The sequence below is a fragment of the Rattus rattus genome, chromosome 3 (assembly GCF_011064425.1).
Source record: "Rattus rattus isolate New Zealand chromosome 3, Rrattus_CSIRO_v1, whole genome shotgun sequence".
NCBI classification, from domain to species: domain Eukaryota; kingdom Metazoa; phylum Chordata; class Mammalia; order Rodentia; family Muridae; genus Rattus; species Rattus rattus.
This window is the reverse complement of record NC_046156.1, coordinates 14,813,137-14,835,716: the sequence shown is the minus strand read 5'-3', so window position 1 is coordinate 14,835,716 and position 22,580 is coordinate 14,813,137. Positions and strand designations below refer to the sequence as shown.

General features: G+C 45.4%; 1 protein-coding gene across 1 annotated transcript in view; it reads right to left on the bottom strand.

Moving 5' to 3' along the window:
• The window catches only part of Wdr63 (WD repeat domain 63), a 58,755-nt gene that overhangs the window by 23,182 nt on the left and 12,993 nt on the right, over positions 1-22,580 (bottom strand). The window contains exons 7-16 of the mRNA XM_032897212.1: positions 21,858-22,057; positions 16,615-16,731; positions 15,384-15,574; positions 14,586-14,710; positions 11,222-11,311; positions 9,386-9,472; positions 8,354-8,482; positions 6,887-6,960; positions 4,316-4,511; positions 2,673-2,760 (exon numbers count right to left, since the gene is read on the bottom strand). Coding sequence (XP_032753103.1) covers positions 2,673-2,760; positions 4,316-4,511; positions 6,887-6,960; positions 8,354-8,482; positions 9,386-9,472; positions 11,222-11,311; positions 14,586-14,710; positions 15,384-15,574; positions 16,615-16,731; positions 21,858-22,057 — 1,297 coding nt within the window. The remainder of the gene's footprint in view (positions 1-2,672; positions 2,761-4,315; positions 4,512-6,886; positions 6,961-8,353; positions 8,483-9,385; positions 9,473-11,221; positions 11,312-14,585; positions 14,711-15,383; positions 15,575-16,614; positions 16,732-21,857; positions 22,058-22,580) is intronic.

Genomic DNA, 22,580 nt, shown 5'->3' with positions numbered 1-22,580 from the left:
GCATCGTCATGACTGCTCGTATCTACCCAGTTTTAAAAACCGATAATAGGTTGCTGGGGGTGAAAGCTCACATCTGCAACTCAGTACTTCCGAGGCTGGGCTGGAGGGTGCTGGAAAAGGAAGTCAGCTTAGAGTACATAGAGAATTCCAGGCCACCCTGGGCTACTCAGTAAGGAAAACATACGAAGATATTTAGCACAAGATAATGGATCGGCAAGTTGCATTAACCTCTCTTGGCTTTGGCTTTCCTAATTATAGAACACTAGTGAAAATTCCCGGCTTTGCAGGTTGTTGCAAGCATTGGCATCTGGCTCTATTCACCACGCTAGCCTCACAGCGAGACCTTCATGAGTGTTTGTTAGATGAAGGAAAGCGCATGCAATATTAGCACAGCCCCTGACCCACAGAATGAAGGCATGCGTTCTGTTAGCACAGTTAGCACAGTCCCAGACCCACAGATGGATCTCAAGCAATTATAATGGTTAAACTGAATCCAAAGGAGGAAGACTCTGTTTCCTTTAAAATGTTTCTTTGGACACCAAAGGGAAACAAACATGCTGTGTTCTTAAAATTCCCCCAAATCCAACTGGGCATTAACTACATCAAAGAGAAATGTATGTGTATATATCTCCTTGGAGCTGGGACCTAGGCCTCCCCAGACACATGTGGCAGATGTGCAGCTTGGTCTTCGGGTGGGTCCTGAACAACTGGAGCGGGGCTGTCCCCAAAGCTGTTGCCTGTGTGTGGGATGTGCTCTTCTAGCTGGACTGCCTTGTCTCATCTTAGTGGAAGTGACGCTGTCTATCCTCCCAGGGGGAGCCCCCACCCACTCAGAGGAGAAGGGGAATGGAGGATGGGGGAAGCATTGTTGGAGGGGGTGCCTGGGAGCGGGGCAGTGAGTGGGATGTAAAGTGAATGAGTAAAAATAATTTAAAATAACCGTTTTTTACTTAGATCTCCTTTTGTTTAACCGCACTTTGGAAATTTTGCAAAATTCCAAATCTTTGGGGGCAAGGCAAGTGTCTGAAAATGCTTCAATTGCTACTTAGCTTTATACGTTTTTGTGTGCATTTCCAGCCGGAGCGCTCAGCAAAGCTTACTTTGAGGGTTTTGAGAGGTTGGATGTGCCCTTCAATCACATTCTGAAAGAGCATGGGTCGAGCCAAGCTCGATTTAAAAATGACCTTTTTATTTTTTTTTCTCATTCAGTTTGATTTATCATGGCACTGTGAAACTACTAATAAGAAGTTTTAACTTACAGAAATTTGTTTCTTTGTGTCTCATAATGTATTTTGGTATACCCCAGATAAGTTTCATTCTGTAAAATTATTCTCTGAACGCTACCCATTCTTTAGGTGGGCTTCGCTCATTTAAAATTGTGTTATATTTATGTGTTCTTTGAACATTTCCTTCAAGTATACAATGTAGTTCCATCCTATCCGCCTGCCTTTGCTAGGGTCACTGTTGCTGGGATTAAAAACGCCACAGCCGAAGGTAGCTCGGGAGGAAGGGGTTTCTCCCACTCACACTTGTGTGTGTGCAGTCATCATCCACAGCAGTTAGGGAAATAACTGAAACAGGGCAGCATCCCAGAGGCAGGAGATGATACAGAGGCCAGGGAGGGATGCTGCTCACTCCTTGCTTAGCCTGTTTTCTAATAGAACCCAGGACCACCAGCCCAGGAGTGGCACTACCCAGAAAGGACTGGACGCTCCCCAACCAATCACTGATTTAAAACAAGACGTCCCTCAGGCTCGCCTACAGCTCTATCTTATGGAGCCATCTTCTCAGATGGGGTTCCCTCTTCCCTGATGTCTCTAAGCTCTGTCAAACTGACGTAACACTAGCCACCACACCACCCACCCCTCAACTTCTAGCATCTCCTAACTTTATGCTATGCCCTTTTTTCCTTTATTACACGCTGGTTCCAGCTAGTGCCACCCACGTGTACATATAGGATGGTATAGGGCCATCCACTAGGGCATGGACAAGGTGAGAGGACATAGCCCTGAAGAAAACGATCTCTTCCTTAATAGGCAATGGCATGAGGTTTCAAAACAAGCAGAAGCTGCCCTGAAGGCATGTATCCATGGTGCTATTGAACTCAGAGGCTGAGGGAGAAGTTCTACTCAAGTCTAGGAGTTCAAGACCAACAAAGGTAGGAGACAGAACACACACACACACACACACACACACACACACACACACACACACACACACACACACACACAGAGGCAGTGCTTACAGAACTGAACCAGAATTCCATCATGCTCTCTGTCTTCTGATGATTTTAGTATAAGCTATCTCTCTCATAAAGAGATATACGTTCTCATAAATTTCTTTAATTTTTTAAAAGACTTATTTATTATTATGTATCCAGCGTTCTGCCTGCATGAATCCTGCAGGCTAGAAGAGGGCACCAGATCTCATTATAGATGGTCGTGAGCCACCATGTGGTTCCTGGAAATTGAACTCAGGACCTCTGGAAGGGCAGACAGTGCTCTTAACCCGTGAGCCATCTCTCCAGCCTCATTATAAGCGTCTATCTTGGAGGTGTCATTAGCTGAATTCTCTTTATGAGTCAGACAGTTCTGGCAAGAGACTCACTTTAGACACAAATCCACAGCAATGCTCCAAGATGGCCTTGTGGTAGACAAAGGCACCTTAGTTACCTTGTATTTTGCAGAGAGCGGGGTCTTCGCCCAGGCTCAGCTTGGTCGGACAGTGGTCTAAACTTGTTTCACCCTTGGACAGTTTTATCTTTTGGAAGAAAATAAAAGAAAGATAAATTCTTAGAAAACCCTTGGCTTTTTTTTTTTGTCCTGTCTCTTCTGCTTCTAGATCATTAGAAACCGACCTTGTACCCCCCACCCCGCCACCGCCCACCCCATCCTCCTTTATCCCAGTTGTTTTTCCCCATGAAAAGCACCCAGTCCTTCTTTCTAAAACCAGGCTACCAAGGGAAGCCTGCCTGGCGACACATTTCCCAACCCCAAAGTGCTATTTTCTTTCTCTATGTGTTGTATATTATATCCCAAAACTCACCTTTCCGAGTTGTACTGTGAGATAACAACCAAGGGACTACTACCCTTCTTCCCTAAGCTTTCGGTAGGACAAAGGTTCAGGAAGAGACCTTGCTTTTTCCTGGATGGGTGCGGGCCCCATCAGGGACATACTTGACCCTGAATGACAGATGTGGCCCTGTGCCAGCATCGTGTGTCCTGGCCAGAATGACAAAAGACCCTTAGGTTTCTTCCCCTAAGCCTGTCTCCCCAGCTTTCTCTTTCTGGATGTTTATCCACTATTCTTTGGTGCACTCAAGTATTCATTTGTTTTGCTTCCACTATTCACAAGGCAGCAAGTCTCCCCGCTCCTCCGGACAACTTCTTTTCTTCCTTTCTTTATAAAAAGTTCTTTTCGATTTATTTTATGTGTATGGGTGTTTGGCTTGTATGTATGTCTGTGCATAGTGTGTATGCACAGTGCTCACAGAAGTCTACAGAGGACACCAGATGCTTTGGGACTGGAGTAAGTGATGGTTGGAAGCCACCAGGGGAGTGCCGAGAATTGAACCCAGGTCCTCTGCAAGAGCAGCAGCTGATCTTAACCACTGAGCCATCTCCCCAGCTCCCTACCCCAGACAATTTCTAACATTCTCTTTTCTGTTCTTCCGTAGTTACTTCAGAAATATTCTCACCCCTCCAAGCTCCTTCTCTGGGAGCAAACCACTCAGTAATGTTGACGTGATATTCATAAATCAAAAGAAAAGATAAATACTAAGTTTTGGATTAGAATTACACATTCTAAAGAGGAGGCCCACCCACAGCTGCAGCCGTATTATTCTGAAGGCGAATGGCTGGCTCAAGCTAAATCCAATGCCTCCTCAGTTCTGTGTGGTCAGCAATATTATAGCATCCCTTCTTACTACAGAGATTCAAAATGGGCACAGTTCTTTTCCTATGGACGTGGGGAAAATTAATCTTCCTAGGTGCACCCAAGTAGTTACCAATTTTCAAGGAGTCAGTATGCAGCTAAAGAACCACCTTGTGGCCATTTATAAACTGTGTCTCACGTTCACAAGAACTCTCATCCCAGCCAAGTGCACTGTGATTCGTGTGTCTGGTTTGGTCTAGGCAAGCACCAGTCACTGTCAGTCAGGGAATTTGTTGGATGGATGGATGGATGGATGGATGAATTCACAGATCTCGTGGTCCCATGTTAACCCAAGCCAATCTTCATTCGGAGGGTAGGTGCATGGGTGTGATGTATGTAACATGTGTGGTGTATAGGGTGAAGCCAAGCCCATGTTACTTACTCTACTCAGGGGTTTCCAGGAGAGATCTAGGTGCAAGAAAGTCGAGGGCACATCAAAGGGAATTTCAATGGTTTCTTCTTTCTTCTTCTCTGCCGGTGGTTGTTGGGGGGTTGTATTGGTGGTGCTTGTGGTTGTGGCTGTGGCTGCGGATGTGACTGTAGGTTTTTGGGGTCGAATATCCCAAAAACAAATTGTGCTAAAAGAAAGCTTGTGTTATTGTCTTTTGAAAATTAAGACCAGGTAGGAGGTGCAAAGTCCGGATACCACGGGAGACAATGGCAACATCTTAATGTTCCTGAAACTCAGCCTTTCTGAGACAAGGCCTTTCTGCATTGCACGTTCTCAAAGCTTTGGTTTTAACTATCTGCATTTGTATGTGGTTGGGTGTGACTTTGTGTGGGTGTGATGTCTGCAGAGGCGAGAGGAAAGCCTCAGATCTCCCGGAGCTAGAGTTACCAGAGGTGGAGTTGTCTCACGTGGGTGCTGGGAGCTGACCTGGGCCTCTGTAAGAGCAGCCAGTGCACTAACCCATCCCCCCCAGCACATTGGTTCACATTTTACAGAATCACATTGTGCCCACGGATGCCAGATCATTTACTTTGTCTTGATGGTAATACATGGACTCAGTTTGTAACTGATTACTTCAGAAGGGAATACAAGTGCTTTATTAAGACATGACTCATACGTAATAAGGTCATCTATTTAGAATGTACAGTTTTAATGGTAGCCGTTAAAGTAGCCTCTTTTCCTGGTCCTCACAGCTTCTGCTCCTGTCTGCTTCCCTAGCACAAGGAGTCATCGTTTCTACTTAGGTCAAAGAATTTTTGTTTTCCGTTTGTTTATTTTTGAGTCAGGGTCTCACTACATAGCTCTACCGGTCCTGGAATTCAGTATGCAGATCAGGCTAGCCTCAAACTCACAGAGATCCTCCTGCCTTTGTCATCCAGTGCACAGGTTTTAAAGGATTAAAGGTGTGCCCCACCACATGCAACGTCAAAGGTCTTTGTTTTTAAATGGGATCTCTCCATACAGCTCAGGCTGAACTTAATCCATAACTCTGAGGCTTCAGTCTTTTGAATGCTTTGGTTATGAGCTACAAAGCTGTTTTTGGTGGAAACACGTTCAAGTTTTGGAGTCCAGAGAAGCATTACTTGTTCGTATTACGTGTCCCACATTGCAACGAGTTAATTCTATAATCAGGCAGACAGGATCTCATCTAAATAAGGAGCCTTCAACCCAGCCATTATGTGTTAACAACACTCTATATAGATGTGCATCAGAAAAGTGGACACTCTTCCACTTTCAAGCGGCCGTCCTGCTGTGTGTGACAACCCTCGTGTCAGTGAGATAAACTGAATGGAAACAGAGTGCACCATAAAGTTATGAGTGTGGGGTGTGAAGAAGCGGAGTAACTGTGTCTAGTGCTGTGCACCAACGCCATGCTGAGTTAACTGTTTCCCCAACATACTTTACTTACTACTAATATCAACGTCATTACTGTGTGCATGATGTGTCTGAGCATGGTCCCTGGCATGCTGTGCTGCATGGTCCCTGGCATGCTGTGCTGCATGGTCCCTGGCATGCTGTGCTGCATGTGGTGCATGGTCCCTGGCATGCTGTGCTGCATGGTCCCTGGCATGTTGTGCTGCATGTGGTGCATGGTCCCTGGCATGCTGTGCTGCATGTGGTGCATGGTCCCTGGCATGCTGTGCTGCATGTGGTGCATGGTCCCTGGCATGCTGTGGTGCATGGTCCCTGGCATGTTGTGGTGCATGTGGTGCATGGTCCCTGGCATGTTGTGGTGCATGTGGTGCATGGTCCCTGGCATGCTGTGGTGCATGGTCCCTGGCATGCTGTGCTGCATGTGGTGCATGGTCCCTGGCATGCTGTGGTGCATGGTCCCTGGCATGTTGTGGTGCATGTGGTGCATGGTCCCTGGCATGTTGTGGTGCATGTGGTGCATGGTCCCTGGCATGCTGTGGTGCATGGTCCCTGGCATGCTGTGCTGCATGTGGTGCATGGTCCCTGGCATGCTGTGCTGCATGTGTGGCAGTCAGAGGACAACCTTTGAGAGTCCACTCTCTCTTCCTCCCCGGGTTCTGGGAACTTGGGTTGTCAGGCCTTGCTGCCGAGGGTTTTTGTCAGACGAGCCTTCTTCCTAGCTCCCATTTTCTTATCTTTTCCTAATTTATCCCCACAAAAAGCTCGCTTGTTTTCTTTTGAGGCAGGATCTCACATGTAACCCTGGTCGGCCTGGAACTTGCTTTGTAGACCATGCGGCCTCGTCCTCATAGAACATGGCCTGTTGGAGTCTTCTGTGTCTGGGGGTGAAGGGGGGGTGGTGGTGGTGGGGTTAAGGTGTGACCTGCTCCAGGTCAAACCCTGGCTTTGTTTTAAATGTCAGCAACCCCCAGACCCTCGATAGTCTATGCAGTTCTCCTCGGTTACTTTAGCTTAACTGCTGTGATAACGATGACTGGGGAGCGAAGGGAGACATTGGTTTTAGGGACACGGAAGCCAATAGAACACTGCTTGGGATGGGCCCCAGGCGGTGTTTGAAGTGAGACGTACCAATCTGCTGAGCATGTGATGAGCTGACAGCTTATTCCACTTCGGTTCTCAAAGACGGATCCCATCCTGTTGATCTGTTAGAAATTGTTTAAGAAAAGAGAAGTCTGTAAACTAACAGTAGTGGGTCCCAGCTAAGGCTGCCTCTGACCTGCCTAGCTGTGGGCATTTCACCAGAAATATACATACAATTCTCAAAGCATGGAAACTATTATTAGAGAAAGGTAAATTCCAAGTAGCTAGAATTACTTTTTCTTACAGCTATTTTCCTTTAATTTTTTTCTTTTAATAAGTTTTGTCAAATTAGCATTAATACTCTCATAGACGCTTGGAGTCCCGGTTTTATGATCCAACACAGCTCTACTTGGAATTTTTATCCATTCTGTGTTCATAGAAACATTTTTATAGGGTTTTAATTAGGATGCATATAAGTGTTGATTCTCAGACTTTTCAGTTTACATGACCTAAATGTTATGTGCATATTCACAGATTATTTTTAATTGTTTTATAAAGTGCAGATGATATCCATCAGCTTCCTGTCCACTAGTTTTAGAAATGCAGACTCTTTCAGGCTTTCAGGATCAGCTGGTTGTGTGCTGTATGCTGGTCCTTCCGATCTGAGAGTTTAAGAATCTCTCCCTCTCCGGAGGACACCCCTAGGATCTCAGAGACTCAGCACTCCAGGGCTTTGTATCTTAAAGATTTAGAATGTTGTCCTGGTTATCTCTGTTAAAGGAAAAGAAAGCCTGGATTGAGAAACTGCCTTTATCCAACTGGGCCGTGGGCAGGTCTGTGGGAAATTACCTTATTACTCGGTGTCTGAGGGCCCAACCCACGGTGGGAGAATCACCCTTAGGTAGGTGATTCTGAGCTGTGTAAGGAAAGCAGGCACGAGCCTGAGAGGGGGCTGATGATGGAGCCAACGAGAACTATTCCTCTGTGGTTTCTGCTTCAAGTTCCTGACTCAACTTACCTCAAGGATGGAATTGGAAGGTAACCCAAACAAGCCCTTGCCTCTCCTAACATACTTTCAGTCAAAACATTTTACCACAGCAGTAGAAAAGAAGCTAGAGTGAACTCCCAAAGCCATAATACTGTTTCAGACGCTTAAAAACCACATTTTAGAAACTAAACAGGGACTGAGGGCAGTTCAGTAAGTACACTGTCTGCCAAGTGTGCCCAGGACCCTGGGTTCCATCTCCAGCACTGCTACGTACCCTAGATAAGGTACCCGCATGGGTAAGCCCCACACTTGGGAGGTGGAGACAGGAGAATCGGAAATTCAAGGTCATCTACGGCTACTCAAGTTCAAAGTCAGCCTGTGAGACAAGAGTCACTGTCTCAAAAAACAAAACAAACAAATCGAACGGAATCCAGGCTGGTGGGATGGCTGGGTGGTCAGGAGCACTGTTTGCGCTTCTAGAGAGCCCAGGTTTGGTTCCCAGCACCCATGTGACCATCCAAGCTTACCTCAAATGAGTCCGGCAGCCAGTGTATATCTGTGATTACTTTCCTATGGCCGTTTTCAATGGAAGACACCGCACAGTGTCTGACATACATTGTTTCTTTATTGCTGTCTGGTTCAAGGAGAAACATTGGCTGGATAAAGGTGAAAAGAAAGTTACATTTTAGGGAGCTGACAGGCGGGTGGAAGGTAAACTGTAAAATTCCAGCTAAACTGTAAAACCTCTGAGTTGTTTCAGTCAGGGTAAAACACAAAGTAATGTTTCCGTATGCCCCATGTTTAGTAACAGACTTGGCAACTTTCCCTTTCAAAGTAATATCTACATCTGACAAGGATTATGAACCCAAACTATTCCTGAAGGAGGGAGAAACCTAAGATAGCAAGGCTGGAGAACTGGGGCTGGAGAGGATGTGTGATGTGGGGGGAAACACTCCCCTCGATGCTGGCTGCTCTTCTCAGTACTCTTTGGGATCTGTAGCCTCACAGAACTGTAACATATCTTTTAACTTAAAGTTTCCGTTATTTATTTTGTGTACTTGCGTGTGTGCGTGCGTGTGTGTGTGTGTGTGTGTGTGTGTGTGTGTGTGTACCCACTGAACCATCTTGCCAGTCCATTGGTAGCAGAAAGGACTTGTCATTCTTTAATCTTATACATGTGGAGAGGTGAGGTAGCACGTCCAAGGCCTGTGAGGGAGTGTCTTGGTACTCTGACTCTCCAGTCTTCTATCCTGGGGTCCTTCAACAAAATCACTTTAGACAAAGCACTTGCTTCCTTTATTTTCCTTAATAATAAATACAACAAAACCCTGTAAACTCCTGTACTGGCCAGTGAAGCTTTTGTTTTTAGTGAGTGATTCCATACAAAGTTACTCGGGGCAGGTCTACAGACAGATGCGAAAGATAGCGAAGTGAAAATGAAGGCTGTGTTTCTTATACAGAGCTTTTAGAAACATGGCAGAGCTTCTCTATATGATGTTTTTGAGAAACCCTCGTGTGGAGAAAGCATCCCCGTGAGTGAGAATCTATGGAGAGCCAACCTTGAGAGTGGCCTTTTTACTTCTGCTACCGCCCGTCTTGATGTTCTCTATGCGTTCCGCGTGTGCCGTGATATCCCACAGGATGATCTAAAGCAGAGAGAGGTGTCAGAGTAGCACTTTCAGGACACAGAGAATTGGGTCTGAAAGGCTGCTTTTTGGGAAGCCAGTGGTGTGCCACCTGAGAGATCAACTGCATAACCGATCCTAGTTTTTAGCGGGACATCAATTGTCGGGCATAATCTGGCCTGGATTGTAGGAAAAGTAACTCAGCATCCTTAGATGGGCTTTGAGAGTGTGTCCATCTCTCTTTCCTACCCCCAACTCCTGTTCTATGTTTGTGGTAACAGATACTATGACTGAGCAAACAAATGCAAGACAAAAACCGTGCGCTTCCCCGTGCTTGGGAGATTTTTGTCCTTTGTTCTGCTTCGAATGTAGGTGCAGCTTGCTCAGACCTCGGGAGGGACAGACTTTACCCAAACTCTCAAGACTGAAGTACAAACGTCCAAATGTGGGGGAGGAAAGGCAAATGAATTATCATAATTGTCTGTAAGGGCGAACTTAGAATTCGTTCGTTCTTTTAAAAAGAAGAACAGAGTAGAATGTTCAACAGGAAGCCAGGGCCGCTGTCAGTGACTACACAGCCTGCCGGGGCACAAAATAAAATGTTGGTGAAGGCCGATATGGGAGAGTCATGGGTGGCTTTATTTTCTCATGCTCTTTTCCACAGTACTCTAAAACAGCCACGCCATTCTTGTTACAAAGCGAAGGCACTTCGGATGCTCTTGTCTTAGGAAGTGGCTCTGGGTCACGACTGTGACCTCAGTAGTTGCTGAACAGAAGCTGTGGAGACATTCGTTTCCCTAATTTCCCTGCTGCTGTGGAGAAATGAATCTGGAAGCTGCTCCTGTCTGAATCTCAGCTGCGGAAGCCTTTTTAGCCACACGCAGAACGACCAGATACCTTTATTTTATTTTATTAACTGGGATAAGGTCTCGGGTAGTCCAGGCTGATCTCAACCTGTCCATGTTGCCAAGGCTGGGAGTGGGGGTGTGTGCCACCATGCTGTTTAGGAAGGGCTGGGGATCGAACTTTGCACAGGCTAGGACCCCTCTGCAGCTTCATTCTGTATCTTAAGTGCTTTTCCAACAGTCAAACGCACTGGATCGAAATCACCTGAAGCTTAGATTATAGAACGGCCTTAGAGATTTTTATTTGGCTTCCTTGACACAACAATATCGACGGTCAGAATCTCAATGTGGTTGAAGTTAGTTAAACAAAGCAGACATAGGGCCAAGTACATCCAACTTCAATGATACGTATTTTCCAATGAACTTCTATTTAAATTCTGTATTATTTCATAACTTTTAAATAACTTCAGGAAAATTCCAGCACTGATCTCCTATGAGAGGTCATGATGTTTACAGCTTGCTACATTGGTTAATGTTTATTGTCAGTTTGACTTAAACTAGAATTGCATGGGAAGAGGGGACCTAGGGATTGCTTAGGGCAGAGTGGCCCATGGGTGTGTCTACAGGGCATTTATTTTTGATTGCTGATTGGTGTGAAATGGCCCATCCCACTGTGGGAGGTCCCACCCTAGGCAGGAGGGTCTGGGCTGTGTAAATGAAAGAAATAGAGTAGACTGAGTTTGGTTATCCTGACTGAATTATTCTGTAAACATCTCCAGTTCCAACCCCATGTCTGATGTATCTTTCTACCCAAGTTCTGGCATAGTGATTAATCCCTGTGCCACACTGAGCCCTTAAGGTCTAAGCTACCAATGTCAAAATGTCTTACGGCATTAATGAACATCTAAAGACAGTCCTTAACTACCTGTCCATTGATGCAGCCTCCAGCGATGATATTGGGGTCACTTGGACAGAACTCGAAGCAGAAGATGTCATCAGGGCTCTCCAGCATCAACTAAAGTCAACCCCGTGAATAAAACAAAAGGTATTAAGTGATATTGAGATGGGCAGAAGTCTAATTTTGTAGCTGTCTATGGGTAGCACACATCTGAGGCAGACCTCTAGGATGGAAGGTCCTTTTGTTGAATTTTATCATGGACATTGGTCCCACCTATGAGACTTGTCTCTCTCAGGGATCTAGGTCCTTCCACCACCCACCCAAGGGTTGTATAATTATTGGGGGCATGCTATCATATGATAGCATGCAAACAAAAGAATACGAAGTTGGTGTTTCTAAAGAATGAAGAGGATAAACATTGAGGGAGGATGAGATATTTGCCTTTCTTCTTTGTATATCTATCAGGTGTGCTGTGGGCAGTCAAAGAGAAAATTCGCTCTGGGAGAATCTGGAAGTAATGGAGTAAGTATTCCAAGGTTCTTCTAGACAGGGTTTCTCTGCGTAACCCTGTCTGTCCTGGAACTCACTGTAGATCAGGCTGGTCTTGAACTCAGAGATCCTCCTGCCTCTACCTCCCGAGAGCTGGGATTAAGGGAATGCACCACCATTGCCTAGCTAATATTTCAAGTTTTAAAACAATATGAAATACAGAAGATGAAACGGTGCATGAAGGAGTCACCACTCTAATATAATGTTACACCTAGGAAGGTGCACAGAGACTGTTACCCACCACAGCACCAAAGGCAGAGTTTCCAACTGCACTCCTTTTTCCTTTTCTTTGAGAAGGGTCCCTCTATGTACTTTTGACTGTCTAGGAACTAACTGTATATAGACCAGGCTGGACTCGAACTCACAGAGATCCACCTGCCCCTGCTCTTGAGCGCTGGGATTAAAGTTGTGCACCACCCCTTCTGGCCCAACTGGATTTTTCAACTGGGCCTGGGTGAATTATTGTAGTTTACAGCACTTTTTGTATTTTAGAGAGAGCTTTACTTGTGAAAGTAAAAATACTAATGTTATCGGGGTTTTAATTAGGAAATGTAGATCACTCATAAAATCTCTTAAAAAGTATCTTCTTGTGTGTGTGTGCACATGTATGTGTGTATATACACATGTGTAGAATGAGTGTGTGTGTCTTTATAACTATGCATGTGTATTCTTAAGTATGTGTATGTGTGTGTAAGTATGCATATGAGTGTATATTTGTAAGTGTGTGTATGTTCATGTGTGTGTGTATGTGTATGTGTCCGTGTGTGTATGTAAGTATGTGTATGTATGTGAGTGGTGTGTATATACATGTGTATATGTGTGTGTATGTGTACATGTGTGTGTATGTTCGTAAGTATGTGTGGGGACATGTGTGTATGTGTGTGTATGTGTCTATGTGTGTGCATGTTCATAGGTATGTGTATGTGTATATGTGCATGTATTTCTCTGTGTGTGTATGTTCGTAAGTATGTATATGTGTGTGAGTGGTGTGTATGAACATGTGTGTATGTGTGTATAAGTGTGTGCGAGTGGTGTGTGCGCATGTGTATATGTGTGTATTTGTGTGTGCATGTGTGTATGTATGTATTTTGTGTGCATGTGTGTATTTGTGTATGTGCATATTTGTGTGTGTATGTGCATGTGTGTATGTGTGTATTTGTGTGTGTATGTGTCCATTGTGTGTATGTTCATAAGTATGTGTATGTGTGTGTGAACATGTGTGTATGTGTGTGTGAGTGGTGTGTGTGAACATGTGTGTATGTGTGTATATGTGTATGTGCATGTGTGTGTATGTGTACATGTGCATGTGTAGGTCAGAGGGTGATGTCAGGTATCATCTGTGATCATTCTCCCCCTTACCTTTTGAGTCAGGGTCTCTCACTTGAACTCAAAGCCAGTCAACCCAGCTACTTTAGCTATCTTTAGGCACCCAGCCTGCCCCAAGGTCCCCTCTGCCTCAGAGCACCAGGATTCAGTTCTTCACCCTCACACACCTGCTTTTCCCACAGGGCCGTCTCCATAGCTCATGCTTGTCTTTTTAAAGCTTATCTTTAAAATAGAGGTAAAGAAAGTGTCCTAACAGAAGAGGCACTGGCCGCACTTCATAACAGAGTGGAAAGTCGCCCTCCGGGGCAGTAGCACCAGGACTTTGCCCTCTCTGGAGAGAGAGGCCTGCACTAGTTTGGGGAGGGTGGGGAGTAAAGGACTAGAGACCTGCCACTTGGATCTCTGCATTTACGGAAAAACATATTCCACCCACTAGGACAAAATGGCCCTAAAGCAGATGTAGTGAGGAGGGAAGGTAGATCTCATTAGGGGAGAGCCTTAGTTCTGCAATAATTAAGAGCCTCAGGAATGGGGTATTATTACATTTAAGGGCATTAAAATAATATGACACTAACAGTGCCTCGAAGTAAGAACTCTTACTGAGCAGAATTGTGGCTTGACGTGGGGTTTGGTTGGAATGTGTGTGAGTGCGTACGTGTGCATGCTCCTGTGAGGGTGTTCTAGTTAAACTCCCTAGAAGAATTTGGAGAGTAAAATACACAGTTCCAACTCAGCTCAGATTCCCTTGATGACAGGCTGCCACAGTGCAGCGGGAGCTGAAGATGATCATGGTTTCCACACTCTCCTACACAGTCATTTTACTCTCTAGCACCCCCTACTGACAATCTTTAGAATTGAGCAAATTCTTAGGAAACTAAAAATCTATGTGCATTTGAATATCGAGATATTTAAATACAGTCCATTAAAGGGTGTGTGTGTGTGTGTGTGTGTGTGTGTGTGTGTGTGTGTGTGTGAGAGAGAGAGAGAGAGAGTGAGAGAGAGAGAGAGAGAGAGAGAGAGAGAGAGAGTGTAGGCTAGAGGGCCGTTGTCTTCAGTTATTTTTCTACTTTATCTTTTGATTCACTGAACCTGAAGGTTACTCATTGGCCTGAACCGACCAATGACCCCCAGAGATCCTCCTGCCTCCTGTCCCAAGCACTGTGGTGACAGGTGTGACAACCAGTCTGGCTTTTTCCATGGTCTGTGAGGATCTGAAGTCAAGCCCTCGTGCTTCCACGGCAGGTAACTCTATGGACTGAGACATCACCCCAGCCACGGCAGCTTCCATTTTTAAAACATTGACTTGTCCGATGTACTTTCCATAATGTAAGTGTGAAGTTTCACTTTGCTCAGATTGAATGACGGCAGTCTGTGACAAAGGAAATCCGATTGCCTAAGAGCTCACGCCATTAGGAGATCATACAGTAGCAGATCATTGCAGCTAACCTTTTTCTGGGGACATGATAATATGGTTATTTGAAAAAGTTAAGTTTCCGCTCTAACTCCCATGGATTACCTGAGGGTGTATGGGGTCAGAGAAACTCCAGAAGAGAATCAGTGATGGCTGAAGCAGTAGCCTACTGGAATTCTGGACTCTTTCTTCGTAGGAGAGGCGTACGGCCACCGACACGACTATGAGCCCTGGGTGAAACACAGGTACCAAGCAGTCAGCAGCTGCTGTCCCCAGAGACCTCCAGCTGGTGCCTGTCGTTGTAGTAGATTTAATCCCTGAGGCATGCATTGCTTAGCCGTGGAAATGTAATTGGTCCCCACTGAGATGTGTGGTTAGCATACACAGGGGACTTGCAAGGGTTGGTAATAAAAGATGAGGGTTTTATTTTATTTTTAATTGTGTGTGTGTGTGTGTGTGTGTGTGTGTGTGTGTGTGTGTGTTGGTCCGTGTGGGTATGTGCATGAGTGCAGTATGAGTATCACAGGGAGCGGTAGAAGATGTTGGATCCAACAGAGATGGAGTTACAGGTGGTGGTGAGCCACCGGATGTGGCTGCACCTTCCTGGCTGCACCTGGACACATTGCTTTCCCCTTAGCTGTTGAGTTCTTTACAGGCGTCACTCCAGCGCACAGGAGTCTGGCAAACCACAGGCAAAGGCAGGTTCTCTGTTCACTGTCCTTGACCTAAGCTGGCACAGCCCTAAGTGCAGGTGTGGAAAGCAAGCGCTTGCTTGGTAGGGGGCCTGGCACTCAGCGAGTCTTATATGTTTAGCTAAAATCAACCTCATTTTAAGTTTCAGAGATTAATGCAAGACTTTCTCCAAGTCAGCGTGAAAGGGAGTCCCCAGCATTTCTTCCTCACCGTAGATGGTGGGGTGCCAAGAGACGCAGGTAATCATTTTCTCCATGGTGTTGTGGAGGTCTGTGAAGGACTGGTACTCCTTCAGATGGGTGTCAGTCTTGTCCCCAAAGGTACTCTCCTCCTCTGCGAGGCTCCTCCAGTCATCAGTAAATGTGTTCATGATCTCGTTTTGCTGCAGGGCTATTTCGACACTGTTTTATTTTTTAAAAAGAAGCACCCCACATACTGGATGTTAGTACCCAATGACACTGCAACCGTCACCACAGGGTTGATGCGTGTACACGAGGGCCATTACTGCTTAGAACCCCAAAGCTGGCGCTGTGTGAATCCCTCGGAAGTTTCTCTCATAGCCTTCTTTGGGGAATGATGCCACACTTGGTCTATTTAGACAAAACTCTGAGAGAAAAGAAACCCACTTCTGTAAGAGTGCTTGCTCTCGGACTGAAATCTCATTTACACAAACTTAAAAACAGAAATAATGTTGTTCAGTTCTAAAATGGGAAGAAAAACAATATTACTATTGGTTTCTTATTTACTCTGGCCAGTGCTATCATAGTTCTTATATAAGTTTTCTGCTTGCTTTTGGGTCTGTGTTCTCTTTCCTTTTCAACAGGGAAGGAACTACAAGAGCCCCTTCTTGTTAGAGCATGGGCCTGCACCCGCTGATCTCACAGCCTTGATCAGATCATGCTTCCCCTGCCTCTCTCTGAACAGTTAAGAAGCTCTCTGTGCTGTGACTGATCAGTTCTCAATGTATAGCATTCTGATGCTCTGCGATCCTTGTTATGCATTCTAGGCAGAACTAGTCACGTGATGTGAACTGTCCCTTTACCCCTGAAAGGTTATAAAAAGTCAGACCCTCCTATGTCAGCCTATGTGTGTGTGTGTGAGAAGCATAAATGAATTGTGTTTAGACTTTTGTCCCACCTACAGTCTGTCATGTTCTGGCCTCAAACACTCAGATCAGCAATGTTCAGCTTTTAAGTGCCAATTTGAAGTTAGGAAAACGTCGTGGCACACTGGGCTGTCCTTGAGGTGTTTGGTACAGCTCTACCATGAAAGGCCCGTGATAAGTTGGCAGAGGGATCTCCGAGACTCCGCCGCTCAAGCCTGGCTGACCAGCTGTTCTCACATGTCTAAGCCTCACACAAGAATCCGCTTCCCGAGACCCTGAGATTAAAAGCAAGCGTGTGATACTATCTTTAACGTTTTTTAGCCTGGACTTTCTTACCTGGTGGACACAGTGCTGAAAAACTCAGCTAAGGATTTTGATTCTACGAGGACGTTTTTCTCCTCTTCTGAGAATTCTCTTGGTTGATACTGTGTCGTAGCATTTCTTGGAAATGCCCTAATATAGAAAAGAAAGTTGAATACCAAAACTTGGATCAGAGAAGACCAAGTGTGGTTATACCGGGGTTAAAAGTCTATTTCTATGACAGTGGTGTCAGAATATTTATATCAAAATATTTTATCTAAGTATTTTTCTTTATCATAAAATCAATATTGATCACCAAAGTTTACATGTACATTTCTCCAACACAACAATAACAACAACAATAATAATAACAATAATAATAATAATATAAGAGGCCCTGGAGCTGATAGAATGTATGGAAAACCATGAGAGCTAAGAGGAGAGCATGGTGAAAGTAATTATATTCTTATGAAACCCAGGACTATGGACAGCGTGCTCTTGCATTAAAAATAGCCTTAAAGGGTCTTAGGTTGTAAAATCTGATTTGGAAATTATTTTATAATATTATAGAAGAAGGCTGGAGAGGTGGCTCAGCGGTTAAGAGCACTGACTGTTCTTCACAGAGGTCCTGAGTTCAATTCCCAGCAACCACATGGTGGCTCACAACCATCTGTAATGGAATCTGATGCCCTCTTCTGAAGTCAGCTACAGGGTGCTTATATATAATAAATAAATAATTCTTTAAAAAATAGTATAGAAGAGTTGTAAGAAGAATTAATTATAAAGAAATACCTATATGTCCTTTACCCAGATTCCCTGATATTTGTCAAGTTTACTTTTCTTTCTCTTTAAGTCGATATTTATAGTATTTACCTCATTCTCCCTCTTTTCTTCTCCTCTAGTTTATCCAATCAGTTTCTCTCTCTGTCCTTCTCTGTCTCTCTGTCTGTCTCTGTCTGTCTCTCTGTCTCTGTCTGTCTGTCTGTGTCTGTGTCTGTCTTTGTCTGTCTTTGTGTCTGTCTCTGTCTTTGTGTCTGTCTCTGTCTTTGTGTCTGTCTCTGTCTTTGTCTGTCTCTCTGTGTCTGTCTCTGTTTCTCTGACTCTGCCTCTCTGCGTGTCTCTTCTGTGTCTCTGCGTCTCTGTGTCTCTGTCTCTCTCAGTGTCTCTGTCTCTGACTCTGTCTGTCTCTCTGTGTCTGTCTCTGTCTTTGTCTCTGTCTCTCTATCTCTGTCTGTCTCTCTGTGTCTGTCTCTGTCTTTCTTTGTCTCTGTCTCTGTGTCTCTCTGACTCTGTCTGTCTCTCTGTGTGTCTCTGAGTCTCTGTGTCTCTGTGTTTCTGTGTCTCTTTGTCTCTCTGCATCTATCTCTCTGTCTCTCTGTCTCTGTCTCTCTGTTTCTGTTCTGTATCTCTCTCTGTCTGTCTTTCTGTGTCTGTCTGTCTCTCTTGTACATGTGGATGGTTTAAGTACATGTCCAGGTAGAGGTGTGTATGTGTAGGTGCGCATGCGTGCTGAGACCAGCGATGATGCTGAGTGTCCCGCTCTGCCCTGTGTGCCCTGTGTGCCTATTCCCCGGAGATGTCATCTTCCCCTTCACTTGGAGCTCATTGTTTTCCAGGTAGGCCGGCCAGCAAGCCTCAGCCACACTCCTACCACTGCCCTCCCTCCGGAGAATTGGGGCTTCCGTGCGGGTACTCCTGTGCAGGGCTTTCCCCTGGGTGTTAGTGTTTGGAATCTAGGTCCTCGTACTCACATGGCTTGTTCTCTCACCATCTGAGCCACCTGTCTCCATGGCCCTGTATCTGTGCATTTAGACAAGCACAGTCCATTCCACATCCTCTTGAGGTGTTTGGCAAACGCTACTAAGGCCTAGTGGCAGAGCCCTAGGCTGCACACACCCTGTAAAGCACAGTGAAGCCTCCATTGCAGAGGTTTACTTGGTCAACGTCCATCCGGTGGCAGGCCCTGCTCTGAGAACGCAAAGCTGGCATTTGTCACACTGGGGCAGCGATGACATCCACATCAATGGAGACATGTTTGTATTCAGTTGGCTTGCCTCCACTGGAAGCATGTCACAGCGTACTGACCATCATCCTCGGTCTGACTCACTGGTGAACCTTGCATCCTTGGCCACTATCAAAGTAGACTCCGAGGACAGGCGATCTGGCTTGAAAGTCTGGTTCAATCACTTGCCACGTGACCCTTGGCTCATCCTTTAACTTCTCTGAGTCTATTTTCTTGTCTGTGAATGGAAGTCTTCAAAGCATCTCCGAGTCACTGTCAGGGTGTGCTAGGTGAGTCTGTGCGAGCTTTGAAGAGAGCACCCAGAATGCTTAGGGTGCTCAATAGAGTCTGGGGTATTCGTTCCATGTTTATTGAAAATGGCAGTCAATTGCTGCTGTGAGTGGCAAGTGGGTTGAACGGCGGTCAGGCAGCAAGGTACCAAGCTTGGAGTCCGCGTAGAATGACATGTTCTTGTTGCCGACCTATGCTGACATCCGTGGCAGCGGGCAGAAGAGTGGTGAGAAGGAATACTGATTCTGAAACCTGAGACACTTGGGTTTGGATCTCAGGCAGAAATAAAAAAGATGTTCGTGGGTTTATGAAAGTAGCAAGGCAAGTAAGAGTCATTCTTATTCTTCAAAATGATTTGTTCTTTTGCTTTTCAGCAAAACCACTCATCAGTACTTCAGGTTAAAACATATTATAGACTTGTTTTTGTGTGTGTGTACATGTCTCATGTGTGTGTCTGAGTGTTGTGTGTGTATGTTGTGTGTGTGTGTGTGTGTGTGTGTGTGCCTGAGTGGTATGTGTGTGTATGTTGTGTGTGTGTCTAAGTGGTGTGTGTGTACGTTGTATGTGTATGTTGTGTGTGTGCATATGTGTATATGTTGTGTGTGTGTGTAGGTATGTGTGTGTATGTGTGTGCATGTGTGTGTATGTGTGTGTGTATGTTGTGTGTGTGCATATGTGTGTGTTGTGTGTGTGTAGGTATGTGTATGTGTTTCTGTGTGTGTATATGTGTATGTATGTGTGTGTATGTTGTGTGTGTGTGTGAGCCCAGTGTCCTGTGTGTGTATGTTGTGTGTGTGTGTGTGTGAGCCCAGTGTCCTGTGTGTGTATGTTGTGTGTGTGTGTGTGTGTGTGAGCCCAGTGTCCTGTGTGTGTTAGGCACTATCACTGAGCAGGTTCACCAACCGAGTTTTCGGTTTTTTATCCTTTTTTGCCTCTGTTTCCTTGTAAGCAGTTGACAGAGCCTCCCTTTGAGGACCACTGTGAGGACTGATTGGGTGTGTTGAAGTCACACCTGGCATGGTGGGAACAGCACAAGTATTGCTTGTCACCTTGTCTTGTTTGGGACAGGGTCACCTTCTAGAGTTTTTAGCGTGGCTGTGACGTCTGGACATAATGAGGCAACACCAGCATCTCCTAGTCATCTAGTTGAGCCATTCAAGTTCCTTCCCCTTATTTCTCTTCTATTTACTCCCTCTCTCCAGAAAAACATCGACCGTTACTTTTATTGGTCAGTGTTTCTTGAGAGCCTACTACATCCAAAGTACAGTGGGTTGGGTCCCTGTTCATTCTGAGTCGATCTCCTTGAGTCGGAACTGGCCTGACTCTTTTGGGATCTGTCTGTATCCTAGATGTCTTGGCTGGGAAGCCATCTCTCCTTTCTGTCTTCGTCTTTCCTCCAGGTGTTTCTGGCCTTGGCTGGAAGTCTTTTCTTTTCCTCTGCTTTGAGCCTGCCCCTTTTCATCATCCCTACTTTCTTACCCATTTCTCAGCCTGACCTCTAGAGTGCATGTGTCTGTGTCCGGATGTTAATACCACGCTTGCCTGACTTCTGACTTGGTTGACTCGGACCTGAAAAGTATGATTATTGTACATCACGCTTATAACCCTTGATTTTAAAGGTCATGAACTCTGTCTGTCTGTCTGTCTGACACTGAACTGCGTGCATCAGCATACTGCGCAGTCTCCCTTCTCTATGTAACTGGCCTTTGAACATTCTGCTTGTCCCGTGCTCCATTTCTTCCTTTCCTCCATTTAAAAAGTACATGCCGGAAGCTGTCCTAGGACCCAGATGTACAGCGGAATAATAAGGACAGAGAGACAGACACAGCTTAAACTCTAAGCATGGTGGGAGAAACGGGACAATGAAAAGTGTGGTCAGAGAGATGACTGCACCATGGAGAAAGATGGTGGGGGTTGGGGGTTAAGACTAAAGGAACGTGTGTGTTTCTATAGGAGGCCAGGGGAATGCCTAATCCAAACCGAGGTCTGAATGCGGAGGAGAGAAGGAACATTCTTCAAGAATACATATACTGGCCATAAGTGTGTTTGAAAGATTCCAGAACAAGAAGCCAGTGTGGCTGGAAGCAGTGAGCAAGAAGAACTGGAAAAGTAAAGCTGAAGGTTACGAAGCAGACCCGGGCCATACCGAGTCTTGATGGAGTTTGGAGGGCCTTGGCAGGATATGATCTGAGGTCCATTTTAACAGGATCACTGTGCCTTCATAGAGGTAGGAGGGCAAGCATGGACAACTGTAGCCTCATTAGAAGGATTTACCATACTCCAATCAAGAGGCAGACCTGATGTGATTGGTCCAGAAGGATAGAAGTGGATACATTTTAGTAATTTAGAGAGATTACTACTACTCACTGAGAGGAGGGTGATTCAGGAGGCCCCAGGCTTCAGGGTATAAAATTAAGTTTGCTTGGGCATTTGAACCTGAGATGCCTATGAGAGTCAAGGAAACAGGTGGATAAATGTGTGTGGAGTTCAGGACTGCTTTTCTGTCTACTCCACTGTGAAAGAAACACAACTTTAGATGCTATTCAAAAGGGCTCTGGATGGAAGTATCTTGTTTCTTCATAAGTGATGATGCTAATCTTGTCAGTGAAGTCAGACAATCTGACTGGAGGTATAAAAACCACCACCACACTGTGGAGGTCCATGCCTGTAACCCGGCATTTGGGAAGCTGAGGCAGGAACATTACCAATTGGGAGTCAATTTGAAATACATGGCAAGTTCCAGGCTAGCCTGGGCTAAATAGTGAGACTCCCATCATAAACAAAGTCTTTGAGCAGGAAGAGATAGCTTCTAAAAGACAATAGTAAGATTCCAGGTGAGAGTCAACCATTTTTCATTTTCCTACTTCGTAGTACTTAGTATATAATTTTATCTCGTTCCCTAAGATTTTAAAAAGAGCGTTATTGGGTAGAATTCAGTCTCCCTGAATCAGATGCACGCCCGTGTTTATTATATATCATCTCATACCATCTGGTCTGTGTGCTTGTGTCCTTGACTTCAGCGATGACTTGCAAGCCAATGTCTTTCTCGACTTGCGTGAGGGTGTAACTTTTATCTGCGTAAGACGTACACTCAATGTAGGCATCTTTTACGCTAGAAGCATTCTGGTCCCTGAAAGTCACGGGTGCACCAAATTGACTCCGTTTCCTAGAAATCATGTAGGTCACCTGCAACACACATAAGCAGCAAAGGAAACCTAAGGAAGTCCACAGAGAAAAGTGGACGGACGTGTGACACAGAGGCAGTGTGCTCAGGCCCTCTCAGAGCCCCTTGGAATCTTGCTGTCCCTCTCCAGTTCCATGTGACTTTTGTTCCCACAGCCTGCAGCCACTACTCCTCAGTGAAGCTATGTTCACCTTGATGGGGGCAAAAAGGACAAGAGGTGATGGGGGTGGGGGTGGGGTGGGGTGGGGAAGGTTTACATCTGGACCAGCAAGAGACGGGTAGGAGGCGTGTGGAAGCCCACCTTCTATTTGGGATAACCCCGAGTGTAATTGTATTTCTGAGTTCCTCTAGGAACTCAAGCCAAAGCCTTCCCTCTAGAGACTATGGCCAACTTGCCCCCCTCCCCCAGTCCAGCACCTTCTTAAGTCATTTGCTCCCCAACTGTGCTCATTTCTAACTGCTGTCATAGCCAACTACCTCAGCTAGGGTGACTTAAAACAGGGAGGTGGGGGTTCCAGTCTTACA